Here is a 27712-nt window from a genome sequence, read left to right on the forward strand (position 1 = left end):
CTGCTGGTCACATGTAGAAAAGCTACACTATTGCTTATTTGGGTCCAAGAGCCATCGCTGGGGAAACAGCCAAGTACCCACAGAACGGGCCTGAAGCTGACGTGCTTTCACAAGGAGACAGACTGAGATAACAAATAACCAGAAAGGCAACGTACTGTGGCAGGTGCAGCAATGGGCACCTAGGAGGGGCCTCCACATACCAACAGCACTCAGTCCTGCTGCTGAGTGTGTGCATGGACTCAGACAAGAACGAGGGCCCACAGCCCTGGCAGGACGGATGGGGACAGCAGCTCAGGTTCAGGATATCTGCCCCATTCATGGGGATTTGTAAAATTCTTAAAAAGCCCACATTTAAAAGTTATAATTTATACAATATCCAGTATAAAAGCAGTCTTTAAAAAGGGTCTCTGGCTCTCAGAAGAAGTCTGCAGCCCTTGGCCTTCTCTTTGGGGTGATGACTGGTAGCTTCATGGTTGACGGAGGAGTGCTGGCCGGGGAGCTGGTGGGGGTCTTCAGCACTCCGTGGAGTGGCCTCTGTTCAGGGTTAAAGGCCACTCTGGAAAGGCCTGTGGGACTGACCAGGATACTCTTGTCTGTCTTCTTAAATTCTGTCCCAAAGGAAAGTAAAGGCTATTAGCTTGGTGCCGTGTCTGTTCCTTCCAGGTATGCAGTGTTCATGACTCATATTCCCCAGTCCCCAGAAACACAGAAGACACCTAGATACACTGAGGGGAGCAAGTTCCAGGTGGTGGGTCCTGGGGTTTGCTGTGGGATGAGATGTGTGTGTAGGCAGTAGTGACAGCCAGCTGCCTGAGGCCTGTCTTCAGCTCCTGTGCTACAGGTCAGGCTGTTTAGCTTGAGGTACATTCTCCTGCACCCTCTGCTCTCTCTGCAAACCTGTGCATGCTCACTCATGTGAACGAAGCTGTGCATGTTCACATTCTCCTACTGTCCACACAAGTAAGGTTTTAAACTTATTAAACTTAAAAATAGTGGGGTGTGGTCTTATGTGCTTTTAACCTCGGCACTGGGGAGGTAGGCAGAGGTGGTGGATCTCTGTGAATTCTAGGCCAGGTGGAGCCACACACACACACACTGAGATACTGTCTCAAAAACCAACCAACCAACCAACCAAAAAAACCCCAAACACCTACCTACCTATCTTTCTGAAATCTCTCCCCTCCTTCACTGACATGGGAGTAGACAGGGAGATGAGGACCTCTGGCTGCCAGAGAACCCTGAGCCAGCTCTAGCTGGTTGGTCTCAAGGAAGTTTCCCAGAAGCCACCCACTCACCTGCAGTCATGTTTCTGTTCAACCCAAAGGTGACTTTCTTGGAACTGGAGGGCGTTTTATTCAGCTGCAGAACAACAAAGGAGTAACCATGGTAACACAGGTGCTCAGCCTCCCTTCCTGGGAATTTTCTGAAGAACTTACCCAGAAGGCCCTTGCAGTCTGTTTCCTGACCTGCACACACACAAAGGCTAATGGGGGCAGCATGCCGCAGCTGAAATGGACTCCCTTGACCTTCACAAACCACTTTTACATGTGCACAGATTTCCCAAACTGGACACTACATTCCCAGTGAAAAGCACCAAAGAAGGATGTTCAGAGTCCCAAATTTATCACTCCAAATTGTAAGGATATGTATTAATAACAACCAATTACTCTGTCTCAGAAGTTTAAACATTATTCATTATTAGTACATATGGTGTATGTGGCCATCAGAGGACAGCTTTCAGACGTCACTTCTCTCCTTCTACATTGGGTTCTGGGGACTAAACTCAGATTGTCAGACCTGGGGGGCAAGCACTTTTACCAGCTAAGCCACATAGCATGCCTGAAATTTCTTTTTTTGCTTTTGAAGAGTTTTTATTTATTTTGTATTTGGTGTTCTGCCTGCACGTATGCCTGCACACCAGAAGGCGGCACCAGATTTCATTATAGATGGTTATGAGCCACCAGGTGGTTACTGGGAATTGAACTCAGGACCTATGAAAGAGCAGCCAGTGCTCTTAACCCCTGAGCCATTTCTCCAGCCCCAGGCTGGAAATTTCTAAGCTACATCTTGAAGCTCACATACAACTGATTTGATTAGACTTAAAATGTGGTCTATTTCAATGGGTAATAAGACACAAATCTTTGCTGGAGATGGCACCCAAGGCCTTAATACATGCCAAGGAAATAAATATCTACCACTGTGACCCCACCATAGATCAAAATTCCCAACATTTCATGCAATGGACTTCAAATTATCCAGCTATCGCAACAGTCTATCAGAATTAATGATGCCTTTGTACCTGAGAGGTTCCTAGAAGCCAACCAATCTTGCATTACAAAAGCTCTGGCTGAGCCCTTCCTCGAACCCTGTGCCTCTCTCAAGCGTGCGTGCTGCTACCTTATTCCAGCTGTGCATCCATGTGCAGGCAGTCAGGAGGAAGCTGGGCTCTGCCAGGCCCAATCCCTGTTGTGGCAGAGGGAATGCATCGCCTGCACCCCAAGAGCTCAGCACACCATCTGCGTGTTTTGTGGAGGTCTCACCTGGACAGCAGGACCTTGGGGACGGGTGGCGGGGCTGTTCTTTCCTTTCCTGAAGAACAGGGGCTTTGGTAAGAAGTTGGTGTCAAACTTCACAAAGTCGCGCTCCGTCTTCAGAGGCTTCTTCAGAGTCCTGTTGCTTCCCTATGAGAAGGATGAGAAAGGGAGAATCGAATCTCAGGCACCTTGCCAGGCTCACACCCATAGGGAAACAGCACAGCAAGGAAGTGCCCGGAGGCTGACCCACCCTGAGCCTCTTAGCCCACAGCCCACTGTTTCTTGTGTCAGCTTTGCCAGGAACCTTCCTGCCCAGTAGAGCACAGCCTTCACTTCTTGGCACTGTGCCAGCAGGGATCACATCTTCTCAGCAGTTAAAAAAGCGCCCCCCTTTTAATGTTCTAACATAGGTCCTACAGTTTGAATAATTTTTCTTTTCAAGGTCCACCTGTTAAGTGTGAACTCACTTTTCTATTTGTGACCAGACACTACGTAGGCTGCAAGTCTGCTGTGGAGGACAAAGCTGCTACATGGTTCCAGCTCGGGGGTCTCGACATCTGAGTGTGAAACCACCATGTGGGCTGTTTGGCTGGAGCAAGGCACCTCCTTGCTGAAGCTTAATGCCTTCTTTTGGCATGGCCCAAAGCAACCCCAGCCCAAGAGCAGAGAGCAGTGACCTCCTTAGACCCCAACTAGTAAGCAATCATCCCGATTCCAATACCGGTTGCCAAGGGCCTGAGAAACAGGCTATGAAGTAAAGAGGTGCCTCTACCAGGGCAAGACTAGAGGCTGAGATGATGTCTCAAGACCAGCCAGTGCTCTGCTCTCCTTCAATAATCCTTTACTGTCCATGAACTCACGTGGCCTGAGATGAGCTTCAAGGTCACAGGTACTGTAAAGCAGTTATGTACAAGCACTGGTGCCGAACAAGGGTCAGATGACTCAGTGTAAAGCCAGGGGGTCACTTTCCTGGTGGCTTGGTAGGCCACAGCAATGAGTGAGCACGTAGTGTGGCATGCAGAGGCCTAGGCATGGCACAAGGCAAGAGTCTGCGTCCTTGTACAGCTCTAAGAGTCCACAGAGAAAGAACAGCCTTTCATTAACCTGGAAGTGTAAGAGCTCCAGGCTTCCTCTTTGTTGCAGGGGCTGGGTGGGCAGGGGCAGTGGACAAGGACAGCTCTGGGGGAGCGGGGGGCTGACTCTGACATCTTTTAGCTCCATGTTTACCCCTTTTAGACCTGATGGGATATCAGGTCTGTGAGGGAAGAGGTGGGGAGTAATGGTGTTGAACGGAGCACCTACACTTGGCTGCTGAGACAGGACTCTGCCATTTGCTTGCTGGTGAGTGCTGTGTATAAAGTATATGTATTCAAACTGTGGCTTCATTGAGGTGTGGCTGTCCCCATGTCCTAGCAGACAGCCGAGTCCTCTGAGCACCTACTGAAGCCCAGCACCCATGCTCCGGGCCCCTCCCACCTTACCAGAGCTTGGATCGGCCTGGTGCTGGACTCCACCACTCCGTTGTGCTCTGTCAAGTTTGACATATGTTTCATCTTTTTCCTCTTTTTTAAGATTGCTGTTTTTTGACTGGACGTATCACAGAGGTCAAGGCTGCTAGAGGCTCTCTTCTTTTGTGGTGTCTTACACTGGGGCAGGGTGGTCTGGTCATCTTTCCCTTCTATTGGGCTTGTTGGGATACCTGCCTTCTGCACGGTCAGGCCACCACTGCTAACAAGGAGAGCTCCGAGTTTCCGTTTTCTCTTCTGGGCTTGAACGCCTCCTGAGGAAGAACTCTGGGCAGCAGAGTTCTGAGGATGCCCAACGACAGGGTCATTCTCTGACACGCCCTCCTGAGGTAAAGTGGTGGACTTCCTGGTTTCTCTGTGGGCCCTCAGACTCTTCTTTCTTGGCCGTTTCTTTTTGTTGTGTGTGGGCGTAATGGGCATGGGCTCGGAACTGTTCTCCCCGGTGCTAGGTAAGGCCTCTGCCGCAGGTGCAGTCACACATGCCTGTGAGGCCTGCCTCTGGGCGGTACCAGGTCCACTGGCAGCACTTTGTGCTGGGGGCATGGCAGCAGCATCCAGGCACTGAGTCTCAGACTGGAAGTGGCTCCTCTTCTTCTTTTTTCTTTTCCTCTTGTGAATGTGGCCTCCACTGATCTCTTCACCAGGAAAGACCGTGTTTCCTACAAAAATGTAAACCAATGAGCAGGTTGGCCCTGTTGGTGACTCCTGGGATGGCAGGCAGCCAGGGTTTTATTTGTTTTTTGCAATAGGGTCTCAGGTAGCTCAGACTGGCCTCAAATACAGAGCCAAGGCTGCTGTAGGAACTCCTGGTCCTCAGGCCTACCTTTCGTGAGCGATAAAAGTATAGGTGTTTAGTATCACAGCACACTCCTTTAGAGAGAAGGTCTCACCATAGAGCTGGTAAAGCAGGCTGGGCAGAGGGCTCAGCAGATAAAGCGCTTGCTGTCAATGAATGAGGACTTGAGTTTGTCTCCCCACCCACATAAAAAGCTAAGTGTGGCGACACGCACCTGTAACCCAAGTGCTGGGGATGTGGTGTGCGAGAGTCCAGGGCAGAACAGGTGGATCCCTGAAGCTCAATGGCTTGTCAGCCTAGCCAAGCTGCAGAGTGCTAGGCAAGTGAGTGATTCTGTCACAATGGAGGAAGACACCTGATGTCAACCCCTGGCCTTGGTGTTGGGGAACCTGAGTGCAACTGCTCACACATTAGGCACATGTGTTTGATCACTTGGCCCTCTATTTGGGGAGGCTGCAGAATCTCTGGGAGGCAGGCCTCATTGGGGGAAGTCCTTGAGATTTACAGTCTGATCCTATCGCTTCCTGGGTCCTCTCTGCCTCCTGGTTTGCCCAGTCACAAGGAAGCTGCTTCATGCTCCTGCTGCCATGCCTTCCCCACCATGACCGCCTGAACCCTAATCCATCCGCCCAAACACACTCTTCCTCACTTAAGTTACTTCTTGTCAGATCACAGTAGCCCAAGCTGGCCTCACCTGTGCAATCGTCCTTAGGTTCCTGACTGCTGAGATTATATATGTACAGCTGAGACTACTTTCTTGTGGCGCTGGGGACAGTACCTAGTGCCAGACATGTGCTAAGAAAGGCTCCGACCACCACTAGCTTTGTTAACTAGTCCCACTTCCCTTTTCTGTGGCCAGAAAACTTCCTCAAGTATCTCAGTAGAAATGAGTATATGACAAGCTTTTCAATCATTATTTTTATATACTTTTCAAAGTTATTTTCACATGTGTGTGTACTGCTTGTAGGGGCCAGAAAAAGGTACTGAATGCGCTACCCCCCCTCCCGGAACTGGAGTTACTGACAGTTCTAAACTGACATGCCGGTATTGGGAATTGAACTTGTTCTCTGCCAGTGTTTCTTAACCACTGAGTTATGTCCCCAGCTCCTGGTTATTAAACAAACAAATGAATAAGATAAAATAAAAAAGCCAGCCATCTCCTGCCATGTGGGTCCTGAGCCTATTAGGGTTGGCAGTAAGTGTCTTTATCTGCTGAGCCACCTTGCTAGCCCAGGTTTCCAATAATTTTAAAGTCAGAAGCCATAGGCAGACACACACACAAAATTAGGAATGTAATCACTCCCAAAAGATAGTGCTTGTAACTTTATTCTTTCCCTGTGCCACCTATCGCTGCTGTCCAAGAGCACATGCCTCTGCACACGCGAAATGAGAGCAATGCTGCCCAGAAAGTAACAGAACCCTCCCCAATCTGTGGGTGTGGTGCTACCTGTACTCTGGAGACAGAGGCAGATGTTTGAGGCAAACCTGGGCTACTATTTCAAAGAACAAACCTCCCCTTTCCCAAAGTCCAAAACACAAACTCAGACTTTTTGCTATGCCAATGATTCATGAGAACACTGGCTCACAAGACCCCAGACCTCAAGGGCACAGTTACCTGGATGTGAGTAAGAGGTGAGCCTTCTTCAGCTCTGAGACTTAAGGCTTTGCAGCTTACCTTTCTCCCCTTCCAAGGCGGAGCTCTCTACAAGCTTCTTTCTTTTCTTCTTGTGCCTTCTCTGATTGAGGGCTTGACCGTTTTCATCAGTAGATATGTCCTCAGCAAGACTAAGTTGAGCACTATTGCCTGTAGGTGCCAAAGTTTCACTGGTTAGCTTCCAAGTCCTTTTAGTATTTGTTGAGGCAGCCAAGGTCCTGGGCCCTCCCCACAAGCCATCCGGCTAGGACTCCTGAGCCTGACTTCTGCTTCATCACCTGTCCTACCACCTGCTTTCCCAACCTAACTCAAAGGCTCCTGCCCAGAATGCACACTGGACAGTGGCTGGTGGGCTTCTCAGGCTAGTGCTTTACATTCCCTCCGGCTCTGCGAGCCTACCCAGTGCACGGGGAACAGGAGAGCTGGCTCACTGGCCTGCTCAGGTTTAACCAAGCTTACAGCAGCTTACCCTGGGGACATGTATCCTAAAGAAAATTAAAAGTCTTGAGAAACCAGGATTTTCTTCTTGACAAAGGATTGTAATCTTCCTAGCCCGTTATTAAAAAAAAAAAAAAAAAAAAAAAAATCCATATGGGTGTTTTGCTTGCATGTATGGTATGTATCACGTGTATACCTGGTGTCCACAGAGGCCAGAAGAGGGTACTGACTGGTTGTCCTGGATGTGCAGTTAAAGATGGTTGTGAGCTACCATGTGGGTTCTGGAATTGAACCTGCGTCCTCTAGAAGGGTAGCTAGTACTCTTGGCCACCGAACCACCTCTTCTGCCTTCCCTTTCCCCATTAAAAATTTAACTGTCGAAAACACCAATAAAAATTCAAATAAATACCACATTACCCACACTTAGGAGGCACCGGATGGATGGAAAGTGGGTGCAAAGGGTTTTGTTCCTGGGGCATTTCCCAAGGCATTCATTCATTTAGGGATGCCGGGTGAACCTAGATGAGGGCAGCCACCCCATAAGTCACTTCCCAAGAAGGCTGCAATGCCACGTCTCAGAATCTGTCAGGGATGGCCTTGTGGGTGTGTAGAGAGTGAGAACTCCCTGACTTACAGTCTACCTCTTCTTACCTTCAGAGAGTTCCTGGAACCTGAAAAAGAGAAAGAACACATGGAAGTTCAGAGTTCAGGACTCAGTCTGAACATACAGCAGGAACATGAACACACATTCCTCGCCCTGCCCTCTACAGGGAGGCTAGTGAATAGCTCCACCCAGAGATGTGGTAAGCCAGGAAGGAAGAAACCTAGGACAAAGACACCCCCAACTCTACCAACACTACATGGGACACAGTGGCTAGAAAATGTCACTCGGCACACAAAATACCGAGGGATCCAATGTCTTTCTCACTTTTTTCAGAAGATGGCTCAACTGCTGCTATGTCCAGAGGAGACTGGCCTAGTAGAGTTCTCTTTATGCACCAGACCAAATATTGAAAGCTGACCCCCACTGGGTGCCCCACAGTTGCCTGTAACTCCAATTCCATGGGACCACTCTCTTCTGGCTGCTGCAGGTACCCCCTGCTCCCACTCCCACTCCCAACACATACACTTAAAAGAAGCATGTGGCCATGGGCTCTCCCTTGCTGCTTACTTTCTGATCAGTTTGCAGAGGCGCTTCCGGTTGAATGGAGGTGTGCTCTTCAAGTTGGCTATTTCCAGGAGTCTATCAGCAATAGCCCTATAGTCAAACTACCAAGAAGAGACAGGAAACATGAGCGGTGGCAAAACATTTACCTTCTAGGTGATCTTGGGAGCAATCTTCTCCAAACTGTGGTCTCAAACACAGAGCAAAATTTGCCTGGTGAGCTACTCTTTTATGTTTATCCTGGATTCTCAATCTTAGAAGCTGTAATAGTCTTACGTTTTCAAAGTACAACCCTGTGTGTGTGTGAGAGAGATGGCACATGACTTTAATCTCTGCACCTGGGAGGCAGAGGTATGTGGATCTTTGGGAGTTCAAGGCCAGCCTGGTCTACAAAGCAGTTCCAGGATAGCCAGGACTACATAGTGAGACCCTGTAACCAGCCAACCAACCAAAACTCAAAACTGGAAGCCTGGAATGATGGTACCCAGCTTTATATTGGGGACACTGAGGGTCAGAAGGATTTCTGTCAGCCCCACTTCAGCCTAGACTATAGCAAGATCCTGCTGGAAAACCAAAACAACCCCTGGAAAAGTACCACGAGGGCCGGTGCTGCTGCACAAAGGGAAGCAGACAACAGTGATTAGAAAATGAGGACTAATGTCTTTCAAAATCCCACCTCATGTGCTTTTCATTGTTTAGTTTTGAGACAGGATCTCTCTATGTAGCCCAGACTGCCCTTGAACTCAAAGAGACTTGCCTACCTCTGTCTCCTGAGTGCTGGGATTAAAGGTTTGTATCACCATGCTTGGCTTCTTTTTCTTTTTTTGAAACAGGAGGTTACTAGATAGCCCAGGCTGGTCTTGAATTTGAGACCCTCCTAGATCTTGAGATTCCATGTATGCAATATCATGTCAGCCTAAAACTCCACTCTTTCAAATTTGTCCGCACAAGCTCATTCCAAGAATGGTGACATTAATTACAGAAGGGATTATAAAGGACTTTACATTTCAGGCTCTGTGGCTTAATGAGCTCTGACCCTAATTCTCCAGCCAAGCCACCCTAGGTCAACCCATTCTATAAAAAGCAAAAGCTGCCCCCACCTGGAGCGGTGAGCACGAATCCTTCAAGGCTGCACAGCTGTCTCTTTCTCTGCTGCCAATGACTCTATCTTCGAGGCATTCACCTAGTGCTGCCAAAACACCCAGAGACAAAGACAAAATCTTGATATTTAAGAATAGATGTGGCCCAGTCCCTCCAGGCTCTGGGCTCAATCCCCATTACCGGGGAGAAAAATAAGAACAGTATACCAGTGACTGCTGTTTGGGGAGACAGATGGGATTAGTCTACTAAAAAGGTAAAGCTCCGGATTTTATCCCCAGTACCAGTGCCATACTGAACAACCCTCAAACAAACAAAGAACTAAAGACTCCCAGAAGAAAGCTGTGTGTCAGTGGGGAGCAACAGAAATAGTGTGTGATCTTGACTGCAGGGCAGCTCTCACAAGCATGGGCCAAACACTTTATAGAAAAGGAGGGATAGAATCAATTGGGCCAAATGTTGAGTGGTGTTGGGTTTCTCTCCGGGGGCCCTGGCTGTGCACATGTGTCTCTTATGTACCCTGCTTCCTTTTTTTGGGGAAGGCTATATTCATTGAGAGGCCAACAAAATGCTTAGTCAGGCAAGTTTATGACACACAAGTACAAGGGCTTGGGTTCAACCCTCAGAATCCATATGGATTGGGCATGGCAGGAAGGGCTTGTAAGCTTAGCACAGGGAAGGTGAAAACAGATTGGACCCTGGGACTCACTGGCCAACCAGTGTAGCCTAATTAGGCATCTTCTAGACCAACGAGGAACCCCATCTCAAAATAAGAGGTGGATGAGACCTGAGGAGTGACTCAGTGCTGACATCCGGCCTCCACATGAAAGTGTACATGCGTGTACATACACAGACAAAACCACTATCTACAAACAAGCAAGCAAAACCTAACCAGCCAGACAACCCCCTCAGAAAGAACATAAAAGCAAAGGCTCTCACCAGCCTTCTTCCCACTGACTGCTTTTCTACAGGCCGTCTTGTTTGCAGGGATCTCTTCTCCACGGAGGCCAACATCAGCCAGTTTGGTTTTCTGTTCTTCCACAGTCTCTTCAGGTACAAAAGCAGACTGATCTACAATGACTTCAAAAACACCCCTAGCTACAGTCTGTACCAGTGTGTGGCTGAGGGCGGAAGCACAGCGGAGAGAACGGGATTAAAACACTCAGTCTGGAGCCTGGGCAGAAAATGAGCGTAGCTGAGGACAGCTCAGGTAAGTGTGTGCTGTGCCTGTGCCTGCCTGGGGCCTGGTGTGCCCACCAACTGGTCAGCAGGGACTCAAAGACATTCCTGAAGCAGGCCCACTGGAGATTCAAAAAAAAAACCACCACGTGCCACAGGACAGACAGACAGAAGGCGGGAATCTGATGTGAGAGAGTGTCCTGGAGCGGCCAGTCAATCGCAGGAACAGGACCAGAACCTCTGCTTCCTTCCTTTCTTCCTTCCGAGCAGGATCTCTCATAGCCTGGGCTGGCCTGGCCTCAGGCCTGGGAGGGGCATTAGGAACAGGTGCTCCTTACTCTAGACAGTTGCCTGGCATTGTGCAGTACAACAGAACCCCACCCTCAGGCACCAACGAAAGCAGTGAGAACACGTGAGCCACTTACTCCTTAGTCTCGGCAGCAATTCTGCAGAATGGATCAATTAACTTGAGGTTCTGATCCGCTAAAAGCTGTAATTTAGACATAAAATAGAGGGAAAATGAGGGAAAGACAGGCTTTTCTCTCTTCTGACATCTTCTAGAAGAGGACGCACCTGTCCCTCACAGGTCAGATCAGCTGTATCCATGCCTGTCACGGGCAGTCCCAGACACACCGCAGGAACTGCCCAGCAACCCGAGCCAGCCTCTCTGTGGTCTTCTGTGTGTCTTAGTGCAGTGACCCGAAGAACCACCAACTGTTCAGGCTAAACCGCAGCACTCATGTCTCCTGAGACAGCTGGGTGTGGCACCTGCCTAGCAGAAGGCCCTGGCTAGCTCCAGGATTGCAAAAAAAAAAAAAAAAAAAGTATGAGTTCTACGTGGATGCCATCTCAGAGCATGAGACAAAGGCATTCTTTATTTTTAAATTTTGTTTATTGATTCAGGGTATATGTACATGTATTGCCCCTTTCTTAAAAATATAACAAATATATATTACTTATTTATAAAACATTCACTAGAGAATGTCAAAGAGAATAGTAAAAACTGCTTATATTCCCAAACTGAGAAAATCATCTGTATCTAAACGTGTGCTTTTTCTTTCCAGCCTTTTATCTATTTATATCGGGTATAATCTATATAGCGTTGTCTACCGCCTTTCCCACACAGCTTTGGAAATACTCAATATAAACTGCTTTTTTCCCTATAGGTCTCTATAAATTGTTTTCAACTCTGCAAGGGGAGGAGGCAGGGTCTTGCTATGTAGCACAGGCTGCCCTGGAATTCGAGACTGATGTACTTCAGTGATGAGATACAGACACGTATCTCACTCCTGCCTCAGCCTCTCCAGCAGCTGTGTGTGGTTCCGCCCTACTTTACAGGCAAGACTGCTGGACACATGGACAGCGAGCAGTTCTTCGAACTGGCTGCCTGGGACACAGTCACGGGAGAGGAGAAGATGCAGCAAGGCTGCTCTTTCCAACAGTCCCCATAGCAACCCCCTGAGCACAGTGGTTCTGCCGGGTAGGCAGTGCCGCTTCTCACCTCTCCCCCTCCCACGGTAGAAAGCTCATCCAAATAAACAGCGATCAGGTGGGATCTCACGCCATCGGGAGACTGACTCTGGGGACTCAGGATCTCCTTCATCAGGATGTCCAGAAAAAGTCTGATTTGGCTAAAGAACAACAGAAAACAAACCAACCACACAGTTGTTTTTTTTAAAGGCGATATCCACAATATCTCCCTCTTCTCAGATAGCAGACAAAAAAGGTTTACTGCTCATACTACATAACAGTTAATATGAGAACCAAAAAGGGGGGGGGGGGAAAGCTAATTCAATCTGTTACTTGACTCTTTTAGGCCCTTCACTGTATTTAAACACGCTAGGATCAGGATTTATTCTGCTTCTCATAGCACTACATAGTTGTAGGCACAGATCAGCCAACTCATGTTTCTGGTTACCTGAAATCTTGGAGGATCCTATTATTCTACAAAGATTTTTGGGGGGGGCACTAAAGAGCAAAACCAGGGCCTCATACCCATTAGGCAACTGTTCTACTGCTGAGCCACCTAGCAACTCTGACATGCTTTTAACATCACATGTTAATGTAAATAGTTTACCAACCTTTCTTCCCAGGCATTCTGCTTGAGAACCTCGAAGGACTGCCTCAGGACCAGGCGGATCAGCTAAAGGAAGAAAGTAGTGATCATCATCCCTAAGTCTATTTAAATTCTGGATCAACAACAATGAGCCAGACAGTGGTACTTGCCTGGACCCAAGGGCCAGAAACCAGCCTGTACCACATGGAGACTCTGCCCCAACAACCTCCAGAAAGAAAAACAAACAAGACATGCTAATGCTCTCCTGCCCACCAGCTTAGACAGGAACAGAGGCATCTTCAGCACTTACTCCATGCCCCGAGACCACTGCATTCTGCCACACCACGCCTGGTTTTCCATCGTTCTCGTGTTTCAATGGAAGCTAGGTCTCAAAAAGGCCAGCCAGGCAACTCCCCTCTAGAGAATCTCACACCCATGTTCTTGGGTGTTGCTTACTTTTTTTCTCAACAGCCTTTCTTTTGGTTAACTCTAGTGCTTACAATCTATAAAATCTCCCAGCAAGCCCAACGATGGTGGCGCACCCTTTTGATCCCAGCACTTGGGAGACAGAGGCAGGCAGATCTCTAAGCTCAAGGTCAGCCTCGTCTACAGAGTGAATTCAGGATAGCCAGAGCTATAGAGAAAAAAACCCAAATCAACCAACCAACCCCAGCCCCCGCAAACAACAACAACAACAACAACAACAAAACACAAACTTTTATCAAACTCCAACTCAGCTTTAAAAGGAGTAAAGAAAAAGAAAAAAGCCAGGAAAGTGCACTACCACTGAGCCGCAGGCAGCTCTCTGCTGCTCTTCAGACAGAACATTCTGTGTATATTCTTCAAGTGAGTGTGGAGGGAAGCACCGCCTTACCATGTAGTACTTGTCCAGCTGCAGCTTGTCTATGCCTTGCCACTCTCGATTCATTGTCTGCCAGAAGGTCTGAATGAACAGGTGTTCTGCAGGGACAAGAGGCTCTCAGTGCTCAGCTGTCACATGACCACACAGCAAGAAGGAAGCGACAGAGGACACAGCTAGTTCCCTCTACATATCTATCTCAAGAATGCTTGGACAGGTAGACTTTGGCCAATAACTAAATATGTTCAGAGATTTCCTTTATAGCTATATAGACATTATAATAAGCTGCTCAGTCAGAATGGCCTCCATAACACTGGACTTTATCTGCCTCCAATTCACACCCCTCTCAAGAGTTCCCTGAAGGTACCTAGTGGCCCGTTCTACCACACCTGCACCCGACAATCAGTCCTAATCTAGTAATCTTAATGAGCATCCTTATAACTCATGTACAAATGCAGGTTTTCCTGATGTTAGGTGTTGGCTAGGTGAGACACAGCACACGATATTTAAACCTCAGAATCTTTAAAACTAGAAATCTTTCCTTAATTACTGACTTGAATACCCTCATTCCTTTTGACGTAGGGTTTGGCTGCCACCTAGGTGCTCTGGTAGTCATGGACCCCTTGCCTCAGCCTTCTGACTTGGAATTATAGGCATGCGCCACCATGCCCAGCACAATGTATTTATAAATGCAAACCTTTACTATACACCAACGTAGACTTTTCCATCTTGTAAGAAAGATAGACTTCAGAGAATGCCAAACAGAACTAACTGCTGTCCAACTTCAGCAAGCTCCATCTTTTCTTCTCGGTAGAGAAGCGTTACCTTACACTTTCTTACAGTGGTTTATGCCACAACAGTTCTAATCTTAGCTAGATTACTGTACACTCCGGCATATGTGTCACAGCTGGTAAGTGTGAGAACAACCTGAACTTGGAGACTCGGGAGAAGAGTTGATCACGCTCCAAGATGTCAAATGATCTCTGTTTACTTAGCAGTTGAGTCTTTAAACAAGAATAGCACCTGCCATCCATACAATGCTAGGAGACTCTCCTATCATTAATACCCAGAAGACCGAAACTCTAGGAAAGCACTAACTAGGTTCCCCAGGCAAGCTATCAAACCTGCTAACAAGGAAGTCTGAAAGCCAGGAAAATGGCAGGACTTACGAGCCTCTGAGCTGTTAACAACATGGATGAGTTGGGAAATAATGTTCGCTAGCTCCTCCTGCAAGGTGGGTTGGGGAGAAACATCGGTTATTAGGTAGTCACACTGATGGCGGTGCTGTGGGCTGTATCCTCTTCCCTAGGTGGTGGAAAAGCCTGTGCCTCTTGTCCTAGGTCTGTGGCTGACACCCTGGGTTTTATGAAATGTGAAGCTCTAAACCTCAACAAGCACTAGGCTAATGAGACATGTTTCTGGAAAAAATGCTACAACTGTATGTTCAAGAAAGTGTCTCTGGTAAGAGGTTCAATGATTCCAGAAAAATATTCTTATTCCCAATTCCTGGCCTTTTTTTTTTTTTTTTTTTTTTTTTAAACAAATCAAAAACAAAAACAGGATTTCTCTACACATCCCCGGCTGTTCTGAAACTCACTATGCAGACCAGGCTGGCCTTGAACTCACAGAGATCCAGCTGCCTCTACCTCTGAGTTCCAAGTAATGGGACCAAAGGTGTGCACTACCATATCCTACCCTAGCTTTAACATACGGACCAAACTGAATCTATTATGAATACCAAATGCTGCAAAACACTGCCGTGCTGGTGCTTGTACAATGGGGTTTTCACCCCAGTCTTCTACTAGATCTGGCCAGAGTAGGGCTAGAAAGCCAACAGATCCCTCTAGGTTGTGCTTTGGGCAAAATTCCCCCCAAGAGGATGCCTGTGGAGCCACAGGAGACTCCACTTAGCAGAACTAAGTGGCCAAGCCGAGAAGAAGCCTTCTCTTTTCCAGCTACCTGGGGACGAGCACTCTTACTGGCTCACTTCTAAGCCCAGAGCTCCTTATTCGTCTTGAACGAACTCCAAGACTTGAAAACGAGGTGCCTTTTTGTTGGTTCTCATCCTTCACTAAAGCTGCTTGCTGCTACTTCTGAATATAATTTTACAGTATTTTGCTCTGCTATCCCACTCAAAATATGTTCAGTAGTATCAACACAGTGAACTGAGAGAAGTCACTACATATCCTGAGAAAAGTAGTAACAAGGTAAGCGCCACCCAGGACGACTCTGCACTGTGGCTTGTGTGTTGTGACCCGTACTCTCCTGCTACTGAGGCAGGTCTAGTTTCAGACATTAGAACAAAACTCTTCTATTGGTGGCTGGCTCAGTGGGCGGGGATAAAAAGTTCGCCGGTACATTCTGGTCACTAGGGCAGCTCATGGTGCTTTAGCTTACTCTGTGGAAACTGAAATTCAGCAGGATATTGACTGCCTTGCTTGGCACTAGGCCCTGTGGGACACACACTAGGCCCCTGCTGGGCTTCTGCCCATGTATTATAAACAACAGAAGTTAAAACAGAAATGTTAAAAACGTCATGCAAAACCTACCATGGAAGCTATGAAATGATGAGAGCAATAGGGAATCTATGACTAAGGAGTGTCCGATATGTCTGAAGGCACAGCCTAAGTGTCTGCTGCCCCTTCCTGAGGGGACAAGAGCTCAGACAATGGCTCCTTGAAGCATTTACTTCCTTCTGTTTAGGGATGGCAGCAAATTGGTGGAGCATAAACGATCAAGCCTCTTATCCACCGTGGCAAAGGCCCAGGAACATGATGAGGGGGCTGCGTTACCTGCAGAAGGGGTTCGTCCTGTACCCACATGCAGTAGAAGAGTCCTTTCCATATTTTTAGGAGTTCTTCCTGACTGAAACTTCCTGCAGGAGAAAACGGCACAACCACCTTAGAATCTATATTCTTTCCTTAATGTTCACAGTGCTATACCAGTCGCAAAAGTGCTACATACATCCCCTTCCTCTGCACACCTCTCCCTAAACCTCAAGTACACCTTATGCCAACGGCTAATGTTCCAAGCAAGCCTATGAGGTACCACACATGCGTTGTTTGTTATCAGCCGAGGGAGGCTGACAATGGGGCAAGTCCTTATCAGCAAGTGTGACCCACACACAAGGCCTTGAATTCATCCCTTGAACCAACAAGGAAGAAAGGAAGTTTCACCAATCTTAATGAAAGAAAACCATGAATCCTATAAAAGATGCAAGCTTCTCTGGTCACTAAGTGCCCCTAGCAAATGGTAAGGGCAGTTGCTCCTGATCCACTCCCAGTGACAGACGACTAGGCCAGCCGGAAGACAGTTCCCTAAAGAGTATGGACTATGGGCAAAAGTCAGCTGCGTTCCCATCTTGATTGTGCAGGCTAACATTTCCTGGGCAGTTCCTAAAACAATTTCAGCTTATTTTAAATGGCATCCCTGGAGGGGTCATTCTTCTGCCCAAACACTTGTTGCTGAGCTGCCAGGCTCATGGCTGGCAGCTCCTGAGCCCACTCCTGCTGCCAGGAAGCAAAGATGACTGTGAATGATAAGGCTAGAAGACAAGGAGCATTCTAGGCTCTGCCATGCCACACACAGTCTCTATCTGTATGCTTAGGAAGCATCGGGAAAAATTTTTTCAGCACAGTGGGAGAAACTAGACAAATAAAAACAAGGTTTCGGTTTTTGCTGGTTCATTTACTTGGTTTTTAAAGACAGGATCTTGCTACTTATCTCAGACTGGCCTTGATACTTGTGATCCTCCTGCCTCTATGTTCCACCTTACATAATTCACGTATGTATTTGAAACCAGTGTGCTATTAACTCTAAAAGATATCTTTAAAATGACAAAGAGCCCTTGTAATGGACTAATGCTTCTGTGGTGTACTCAGTGAGCCAGTTGTATTTTATGACTGATTTCCAACTGCCCAAAGACCTGCCTCTGGGCTGGGGAGATGGCAAAGTAAGGCGAGTCCACCTGCAATGCAAACATGAATCTTCAGCTCCACATAAAAGCTATGTGCACTTGTGTTCTCCAATGGTCAACCGAGCCTAGCAGAAACACTAAGTTTCAGGTTTAGTGAGAGGCCTTTCTTAAGGGAATAAAAAGGGAATAAAGAGCGATCATGAAGGCTATCCAACGTCCTCACCTCCTATGGCTTTTACAAGTGCATGCACACATGCCCCCTTCCTGCTCCAAAAATGTTTTCAAGAAAAGGTCTTTGTCCTTTCAATACTTTTATAATGTTGCACTTGATTCTTTTGTGATAGTTTTCTACTTACCATGAAGATGGCAGGTGTGGTAGCACATGCCTTTGATACTAGTACAGATGCAGAGTTCCAGCAGAGGCTTTGTAGCAAGACCGCCTCAAACAAACAATCCATAAATCCAAACGCCAGGATAGCACGGTAAAGTTAGCTAACCAAAGCACACTTCCTTAGGGAGCCACACAGATGATGTGCCTGCTGGCCCCTCTGATTAGGTAAACATGACACACATCCCCTAGTACCTGTCCAACTGCAGCTACAACCTTTCTTGTCATGGTAACCTGCTCCTATATTTGATCATGCTCCAAGAGAGCACACGGAGAACTGGTGGATCTGGTTAAGGATTGGTGACTGCAGAAATGACTTTAGACCACACCAAACCATAAGTTGGAACTTATCACAGGAAAACAAAAAAAACACAGACCAGTCTAAGTAATCTTATAAAAATCTGACTTGTACATCTGAGTACTAGATTATAGAAAACGTAGGGTCAGATACATATGTTAAACGAGACTAAGGTATGCCATCTTACAAGACAAATGACCCACATTCTACAACAAATAAACAGTGTAGGCTAAAAACATAAAGAGCCCCCTAGAAATTAAGTCTGCAGATATGCCAGCCAAATGTGTCTTGTTTGGACTGACACAAAAACATAAAAGATGGTGAGAAAAATCCAGCAGTTTGAGTAAGTTCCTGATGTGATTTTTCCCAGGCTAGGTCACCCAGGCTGGTCTTGTGATAACAGATACATACTGCTGGGCCTGGCTAGGACCTTTTATATGGTATAAGAATGGAGCTGTGGTTGTCAGAAGAGCCCTTACCTTTGGGGACCACATGCTGTGAGGTGAAAGTAGGGTGAGAGGTCCAAGATCAGCTAGGGAAGTGACAATCAGATAAGCTGCTCAAGTGCTGGGAACTACCACACTAATGAAAAGAGGGTATTTTTCAAATAGTGGAAACACTCAGTAAGAGAGGGGGGGGAGCACATGAGGTTGTCAAAGTTCCACCACAGGCTTTGTGTTCTGAGTGATGCCTGAAGAACTCTCCATAAAGCGACTGGAAAGCTACGGTCATTAATAAACCACAGCACAGAGGATTAAGGTTGAGGTTCCACACGAGGCCAGGGCTGGGCACTTCAGGTCTGTCTACCAGCTGCACCATTAGACCCTTCACAGCTAACTACTAGATTTCAGGGCAAGGCTGTAGAGGGTGGCAGTGGGGTGGGGTTTGGAGAGGAGTATGCTAGCAATGAGGGCTTAAGCCAAGCCAGAGACAGGACAGTCAACCTCACACAGTCCTCTGCCCAGGCTCTAGGGATGCCTGGCAGACAAGCCTTTCTTGCCCGCACAGAGGAAGAGAGAAAGATTGAGGACTGCCCAGTGGAGCAAAGTTTCTTCGGAGAAACTGGGGTTCTGGTGTCACTGGCTGCCTGCTGCATAAGGGCATCTTCCTGCCCCTAAAATGTGTGGCATGGATGCCAGGTGGAGTGTGAATGAAGTCTTAAGTTACCTGCCAAGTGTGTAGTGAACGAACTTTCAATCCCACCTCAGGTCAAATGCCTGCTCAATGACAATGCACTTTGCAAAATATTCACAAAGTTTCAAAAGTCATTACCAATGTCTAATTTACTGGCTTCTCCCCAGAGGACACCGGGACCCGCCTGCTATGTACCCCTGAACAACTTTTCTACGTGCACTGTGGGGCTCTGCTGGGTAAGGCTAAAGTCTGATGTCTCATAGTCTGATGGGGCTCGGCCTAAGACTCCCTTTTCTCAGCAAGGTTCTAAGTCTCCCCTGATCTGGGTGACTCCGGGTTTTGTAAGAAGCATCACAAAGCTCTCCGATTACAGGCTATCCCCTTCCCTGATAAGGAAACTGCTCCAGCAAGCATCTAGCAATTCTTAGAAATGCATCACCTGCTAAAGAGATCTTAGTCTTACACAGTGACCTTCAAGGCCTGCCTCAAGGGACTGTGCCTCAGCTTGCAGCCAACCAGGCATGGACTTCTGCCTGCACCCAACCAAGAGCTGCAACACTTTGGTATCGCCAAAGGCTTTGGAATGCCTGAGCTTCCACTGCCACCTGCGATGTCATGCTAAAAGAACTAAACTCAAACACTCTGTGGAAAATCTTTTCCACACCCCTGCCTAGCACATGGGTCTGGCTGCCCCGAGAGTAACAGAACCCCTGTCCTCTGTCTGGAAGCCAAGGTCCAGGCCCATGCCGAAATGCAAGGCACCGCCGAGTGCACCACCACTGCGTGTGTCTCAGAACAGCATGGCTACATGTATCAGATGTGTTACCATGACCTGTACCTTTCACACTTAAACATCCCATCATATACTATTTCCAGGTCTGTCTCCCCAATGACCGCCCCATGTTGGAGATCGGAGCCAGGGCCTCACACATGTTCATTAAGTGTTCCACCTTTGAACTGTGTCCCCAGACCTCCAGAATTCAGAGATCCGCCTGCCTCTGCTTCCTGAGAGCTGGGAGTAAAGGTGAGTGCCACCAGGCTTCTCAGGGGACAGACTTTAAATCTTTATATAGCCTAGCTTCTGACAATAGTTTAGTTTCACTATTTAAAAAAGAATGACATGAATATGAAAGAATATAAGATGTGAAGATATAGGAAGTACCACTGAGTTTTGAAATGAGAAGGTCCAACTGCAATTCTTTCCATGAAACGAACACAGGGGCCATTCTAGATGGGGACAGTGTCATATTCCAGACACCCCATAGTCAAAACATGTACACACACACACACACACACACACACACACACACACTCCTCTATAACTGTCTGGTAGAGAACCTTAGGAAAGGCACTTACTTCCCCTACAGTGATTCAGCCACTACTGACCATAAATAGTCATTTTATGCCAAAGAGGAAGCTGGGGGCTGGGGAAATGGCTCGGAAGGCAGGTAAGGCATGTGCCACACAAACCTGGTGGCCATCATTCCAGCTTTTGAACCTATGTAAAAGTGAAAGGAAAGAACTGACTCTACAAACTTGTTTTCTGACCTCCAAACGTGCACAGTGGCACATCTATCCCCCACAACGTGTGTTCCTGAGAACACACTCACACCACTAATAAAAGAAGAGGAAGTGATGACACAAACAAAACTGCCTCGATTTTAAGATGCACCACAGCTTCAGTAAATGTTAAAGGCTGAGATCTAAAAAAAAAAAAAAAAAAAAAAAAAAAAGGCTGAGATCTGCTAAGACAGGCAGGGGCTGCCTGCTTGGCTCACTGCCGTATTCCCTCTGCCAGGAACGGTGCACACATCAGGACACGGTGCTTCATGAATATCTGCTGCATTTATGAATGATGACACCAGGGCTCACGAGCTACCATAAACTAAAACACAGTGACGTTTCACGACTGTAAAGACCATAGTGCTGTCTATGCTGCTGACAGACAGCTATGTTTCCGTAAGACTAAACGCATCGAAGTCAGCTTTCCCAACAAGATGCCAATGTGAGGTAACTTGTGCTTCTATTATGATGTGGCACAGCAGTGCCAGAAACTCTGGTTTTCTTGTCCCATGATTATTATCAAATGTTTTCTTTAAAAAATTTTTATTATGTATACTGGTGTTTTGCCTGCATGTATGTCTGTGTGAGGGTGTTGGCTTCCCTGGAACTGAGGTTACAGACAGCTGTGAGCTGCAGCGAAAGTGCTAAGAATTGAACCCAGGGCCTCTGGAAGAGCAGCCAGTGCTCCTAACTGCTGAGCCATCTCTCCAGCCCTACTGTCCCATGATTATTAAGACATGTACTCTGCAATTTTTATTTATTTGCATGGCACGTGTATATAGGTCAGAAGCCAGTGTTAGGTATTTTCCTCAATAGCTCTGAAGCTAATTTTCTGAGACAGTTAATCTCACTGAACCTTGAACTTATCAACTTGGCTAGACTGTCTAGCTATCAAGGCTACTCCAGGTCCTATGTGGATGCTGAACATCTGAACTCAGGTCCTCACGGCCATATGACAAGCACATTGCTGACAGAGTCACTGTTCTAGCCACACAGTCATTTTAGTTTATTTTCTGCATATGTGTATCTACTTGCATGCATGTACCCCACGTGTCTGTGTTGACTACAGAGATTAGAAGAGGGTGTCAGATGCTCTGGAGCTGCAGTTATATAGATGGTTATGAGCCACCACATGGATACTAGGAATAGAATTCTGGTTCTCTGCAGGAACAAATGCTCTAACCCGATAAGCCATCTCTCCAGCCCCTCCACAGTTATTTTATTTTTTTGAAGGCCCACTATATTGCACAAACTGGCTATGATGAGCAATAGTGGAACAAGATTAGCAAATCTGGTCAGATTGTGTTAACCAGGGAGGACCCTGGGGTACTGGTGTGAGCCAATGGCTTCAGGCCCTTGTGACATCTCAGTGTTCCAAGTCCTGGGCCTGTTCTCCAAAGAGGTCTGAGAAGCATGCTGCCTGGCTGTCTCAGGTCCAGATATATTATACCTATTTGCTTTTGTCTCCTGAAGGTCCTCCTAAGGCCCCATGCTTTTACCTATGGCTAAAACAACAAACGGAAGGTTACAGTGTTGGGGGGGGGGGGGAAGAATACAAGCCATAGAATTCAGAAACAAAATTATCTAAACACCGCTGGGGGCAAGGTCATTCTTAGTTACTTAGCTAGTAGAGAACAGGCCTGGCTTTAGGAAATTCTGTCTTAAAACAAATAAATCACCCCTCTTCCCGCCATATACCTAAGTATATTACAAAAGGGACACATGTTTTATAATTCTTGAGGTAACAGGGAAGTGGGGAGATTCTACAATAGGGTTCCTCTCGGAAGTGATACTGCTACCAGAGAAGCAAGGGGAGAATCTTTTGCAGAACATGCGGGAATGCAAAGGCAAGGAGGTGAGAGAGTATGCTTGATGCCATCAGCCTTCAAGGGTTCTACTGACTACTAACGCCTTAGAAGAGCCGGTGAGAACATCCTGCCAGACTGTGACCTTCCAGGGAAACAGTGGTAAGACGAGATCTGTTTTAGGAAAATGATGTGGGTTGGTTTGTGGAGGGCAGATTAAGATTAAAGAGGCACACTGGAAGCTCATCTTGGAGGTGAATGCCTTTAATCCCAGCACTCAGGAGGTAGAGGCAGGTGGATATCTGGGATCAGCTTGGTCTCCAGGACAGCCAGGGCTGTAACACAGAGAAACCCTGTCTCAAAAAACCAAACCAAACAAAACAAAAAAACAAACAAACAAGCTGGGAAGTGGTGGTGCACACAAAGGCAGGGCGGATCTGAGTTTGAGGCCAGCCTGGGTCTACAGAATGAGTTCTAGGTCAGCCAGGACTATACAGAGAAGCCCTGTCTAGGAAAAATAAAAACAAACAAACAAAAAATCAACCAGCCAAAACAACAACCAAAAACCCCAACGAAACTATAAGAGGCACAATGGAATTAAGGAGGTTAGGGAATAGAGGGGGCAGAAATCTAAGATAAAGGAAACTTTGGTTAAGGCAGTGCAATTCAGGACAGACAGGCAGGATGGAAGGCTAGTGTGTATGTGTTTGGGGGATGGAGCATAGACTCCATTTTTGGTTCTGAGGCACGCATGGCCAGGTGGAGTACCAGGCTAGCAGCACTAATCTGAATGGAAGATAGCAAAAGTCTACCTGGGCCAGCAAGTTAGGTTTAGGGGATGACCAGCACAGGTATATGGGAAACCTGAAAACATAAGAGTAAACTGAATGCTTATAGAGCAATCCTTAACAGAAATGTTAAGGGGGTTGGGGGTGGGGAGGAAGTGCAGCTGCCAAGCCAGCTCAGTGGACTAAGCAGAAATTTAGCCAGTAAGCGTGACTACCCATGTCTGAGCTCCAGATTCCACTTTGGAAACTTAATCCACATGAATGCTCACAAGGGCACATCCATAATAATAATTTTTTTTAAATTTTACATATGAGTGCTCTATTTTGCGTGTACATCTGCATGACAGAAGAGGGCATCAAATTTCATTATAGATGGTTGTGAGCCACCATGTGGTTGCTGGGAATTGAACTCAGGACCTCTGGAAGAGCAGACAGTGCTCTTAACCTCTGAGCCATCTCTCCAGCCCCCATAATAATAATTTAAAAAGTCTATTATTTTAGTTTTTATTTCTCTATCAGACTTCTCAAGAAGTCTCCTCCTCCTTTTTTTTTTTTTTTTTGGAGACAAAGTCTTGCTTGTCCTGTGGCCCTGGCTGCCCTCAGTCTTCCAAGTGCCGGACTTTATGGTGTGAGTTATCATACCGGGCAGATTTCAATCAAAAGCCATTTTTTAAAAAGTTTATTTCAGGTGTACGAGTGTTTGGCCTGCCTCTACGTCTGTGCACCACGTGCACGCCCGGTGTCAGCGGAGGTCAGAAGGGGGTGACTCTTTTCCAGGAAGTGGTTGTGAGCTGCCATGTGGGTACTGGGACTCGAACCGCTGAGCAATCTCTCCCACGTTACAATTTTAAGCAGATTTAGCAACACGGAACTCAAACTTTAGGCAACTGGCTGCAACCTGAAACCTCCACAGCGGGCTGCCGTCCAGACCTTGCGTTCACTCAAGAGAGAACCTATTTTAAATCACTTAAGTAAGTAAACTCTTGCACTGCATTCCAAGGCACTTAAAATCCAAATGAAGAAACCAGTGCTCTGGCCACGCCGCTCCCAGGCCCAACTTCATGTCAACACGCCCTGCGCGGCAACTTACTGATTTCTCTGGCCCAGGGCACACTTAGCTCTTTCCTGCGTCTGCCACGCAGGCTTCCTCTTGTCGAAATCTCACAGAACACAGGAGGCTTCCTTTAGAGGGACCTTCTCCTGCACTTTCCCCCACTACTGGTACATGCATTCCTACATTCCCCCCACGCTTCACACAGCATTGCCGCAGACTGGCTGCCTCCCGCACCCCAACGCCTGCGGGCACTATCCAAGGAAGAAAACGAGAAACACAAACGAGCTTCGGCGAGCTGAGCCAGTGCTGAGTTTGGACCTGGAGCTCCACCGCACAGCCCGCAGTAGCCGCACCACCCGCGCCCAGCGGCGCGACCCTCATCGCGCGCAGTGGGGGCGGACCTGGGCCCGCACCTGTGTCGCTCTGCGTCCTTGCGCTCAGATACTGCCGCAGCTTCCTCACGGCGCGGTCGCGGACACCCTTCTCGCTGGAGGCCAGCCGCTGGGCGAACTGGAACTCGGTCGACTGCATGGCGGGAGCCATCGCACCCGCTCCAGCATCCCAGGGCTGCGCGCGTGCCCCTCGTCGCCGAGCAGTCTGTACTGCGCCTGCGCACGGGCTGCGGCGCGCGGGTGATGACGTCACGGATGCGTCGCCCGCCGCGCGCCCAGGAAGCCCGCGTGGCCGCGGCGAGAGCAGACCCTGCAGCAATGCTGCAGAAGTACGTCCTGTGGGTAGTCCGAGTTCTGGGTGGTTGGCATGGAGATTATATGGGGTCAGATCTCCGCCAGCAAGATGCCTACCGCTGGTTTGATGTAGTCTAAGCACAGCTAAGAAAGGGCTGTCTGAGGAGCGACGCTCCTGCGACCCCTACACAGCCAGTGTCCAGAAGTCCGCCCGCTTCCCTGGGCAGAATTAAGACCCAGAAAGAAGGTTCTCATCCGGGCGGCCCTGGGCTGACGACTGCTCACTCGCCTCGCTCCCCACAGAATAATGCCTTGAGTCCTGATGTAGGCGCAGCATTACAGTATAGAGGGAATGATCCGCCCTCTTTAACGTCCTGGGGCTGGTGCAGAGGTGTAGAGGAAATCTTAGGGAAGAGAGAGAGAGAGAGAGAGAGAACACAGAAAACGTGCAGGGGTGTGGTGTGGAGAGAGCAATCCATTTCCGCAGCATCTTGGGACAGATTGAGGGGTGTGCAGTGGCAAGAGAGCACCTCCCTACTGTAGCATCTTGGGACCGGTGCAGGCTGTTGAATGGGGAGTCAGCAAACCCATAGTCACAGCGTCTGGGTCAGGCGCAGGGATGTCCATTGTAGAGCGAAATCAGCTGTCCCAGCGCAATGCTAGGGAAAATTTGGGGAATCTACCAGAGAGAGAACTTGGCTCTGTCCTTAACTCCTCCTGCATGCAAAACAAACAGTTCTAGCAGTGGTGTCTTAGGGGTTCTATTGCTACGATCAAACACCACCGCCAAAAAGCAAGTTGAGGAGGAAAGGGCTTGTTTGTCTTACACTTCTTTATTATTGTTCATCATCAAAGGAAGTCAGGATAAGCACCCCAACAGGGCAGGAACCTGATACAGAGGCCATGGAGGGGTGCTGCTTATTGTGTCTTGCTCCTCATGTCCTGCTCAGCCTAGAACCCAGGACCACCAGCCCTGGGATGACCCTACACACAACGGTCTGGATCCTCCCCCATCAGTCACTAATTAAGAAAATGCCCTGCAGGTCTGCCTACAATCTGATTTTATGGAGGCATTTTCTCCATTGAGCTTCTCTCCTCTCATGACTTTAGCATGTGTCAAGTTCACATAAAAGTGTTCAGCACAAGTGAGAACATATTAATCCCACATGAAAAAAAGTCTTAAAGGTTGTGCTAACTTTAGTTTAATACATATGTTAGAATTATTAGATTCTAATATTCCTCCAAGCTTTGGTCATTTTATTTTGATTTTTTTTTCTTCCCTATGTAGTCCAGGTTAGAGTCTCCCTTGCTAGTAGCAAGATGGGTCTTGAATGCCTGCTTCCACCAAAGTGTTGGGATTACAGGCTTATCGTTACATCTAGCTTCAACCTTTGGTTTTTTTCAAAACTCTCAGTTATCTGGCCAAAATAACTCCTCTGTGGATACAAAGATGCATGCCTTGACATAGAAATACTTTGGGCCAAGGGAGGAGGCTCTGCTGGCAGCTGCGCAATTTCTCACAAAAAGGGTATGGGTTTGATTGTAGCATCCTCTCCCTAAACAAGAAAGAACAGACTCTGCTTGACGCCTAGGGCTCACTTCGCAGGTGACAATTTTTTTTTAAGGATTTATTTATTTATTATGTATACAATGTATGTTTGCATGTACACCTGCACACCAGAAGAGGGCACCAGATCTCATTTTAGATGGTTCTGAGCCACCATGTGGTTGCTGGAAATTGAACTAAGGACCTCCGGAAGAGCAGCCAGTGCTTTTAACCTCTGGGCGGTCTCTCAGGCCCTTCAAGTGACAAATTTGAAACACAAAAGAGCTTCGGTAGAGTTGGGTCCACCTCATCCCTGGATCCAGAGGACGGGAGCGGAGTGCAAACTTGGCGAGATTTGAACCTCACGGCTTCCCGTCTGGTCCCGATACCTTGGCGTTCCCGCGCTTTCTGGCTTGCGCGTGCCGGGCAGCTCCGCGCAGGCGCACGAAGCTGAGGCCGCCACCATGGCCACGGCTGTGGACGAGGGAGCCACCACAGCCAAGCAGCCTGGTATTAAGGAAGCCTACCGGGTCAGTGGGATGGTCCGGTGTCCCCCACGTGGGAGCTGCTGACCCTCGTTCCTCTCAGGGCTGCTCCGGTGCCCGAGGCCATCCATGTTCCTGTGAGGCGGCCAGGCCGGGAGCTGAGCGAGGGCGGGCCAGGGCGGGAGACTCAGGCACGGTTCCGAAGCCCTCTGAAGGCTTTCAGCCGAGTTAGGAAGGGGTGGCCTAGGTCATAGGCTGAGAGGTGCCAGAGCCACTTATCTGGGTTCTGCCCCTGGTGACCGGTCAAGGGAGAGCCTAGTTGACGCCTGCTTCCCGTGTGATGCCATTGGGTAGCTTGAATGTTAGGGATCAGCAGAGGCCGAGTGGAGGCTCAGGGATCCCAGCCTGGAGCCGTTCAGCCTGGGGCTCATTAACTTAAACAGGTTTTTTTCTTTGCTTTCAGGAATAGGCTCGTGCATGTATTCCCCCCCCTCCCCCGGTCAGTGTTTCCGTTCCCTCTTCCACCAAATTTGTTCTTACTGAATCAGAGTCTTGATATGTTGCTCAGGCTGGCCTCCGATTTTTGGGTAAAATCATATTTCAGCCTTAGTCTCTTGAGAAGCTAGGACCATAGATATGCATCACCGCCCTCGTCCCTGTCTTCAAGGCTCTCTGTATATAAAATCCTTGTATACACACACACACACACACACACACACACACACACACACACACACACACACA

At 48.0% G+C, this 27712-nt stretch overlaps 2 protein-coding genes across 3 annotated transcripts in view; one reads left to right on the plus strand and one right to left on the minus strand.

Moving 5' to 3' along the window:
- Nucleotides 1-346: 346 nt before the first annotated feature.
- Nucleotides 347-24846, minus strand: Rrp1b (ribosomal RNA processing 1B). 2 transcript variants are annotated; one of them, XM_055607102.1, is made up of 16 exons: nt 24665-24846; nt 16098-16180; nt 14475-14532; nt 13321-13406; nt 12472-12533; nt 11892-12021; nt 10816-10880; nt 10151-10332; nt 9214-9302; nt 8120-8217; nt 7600-7619; nt 6532-6660; nt 4016-4719; nt 2541-2681; nt 1296-1359; nt 347-608 (listed from the first exon to the last, which is right to left on the minus strand). In XM_055607102.1, the coding sequence occupies exons 1-16, from the start codon at nt 24792-24794 to the stop codon at nt 415-417; spliced, it is 2235 nt and encodes a 744-aa protein (XP_055463077.1). In that variant the 5' UTR covers nt 24795-24846; the 3' UTR covers nt 347-414. The 2 variants fall into 2 exon arrangements, with proteins under 2 accessions (XP_055463077.1, XP_055463078.1); XM_055607103.1 differs by lacking the exons at nt 13321-13406; nt 14475-14532.
- A 2101-nt stretch (nt 24847-26947) lies between these two features.
- Hsf2bp (heat shock transcription factor 2 binding protein) overlaps nt 26948-27712 on the plus strand; it is an 83464-nt gene continuing 82699 nt past the window's right edge. Inside the window, exon 1 of the mRNA XM_055607016.1 lies at nt 26948-27013. Within this exon, the coding sequence (XP_055462991.1) occupies nt 26948-27013 (66 nt within the window). The remainder of the gene's footprint in view (nt 27014-27712) is intronic.

The sequence above is a fragment of the Psammomys obesus genome, unplaced genomic scaffold (assembly GCF_907164565.1).
Source record: "Psammomys obesus unplaced genomic scaffold, mPsaObe1.curated_primary_1811, whole genome shotgun sequence".
Taxonomy (NCBI): domain Eukaryota; kingdom Metazoa; phylum Chordata; class Mammalia; order Rodentia; family Muridae; genus Psammomys; species Psammomys obesus.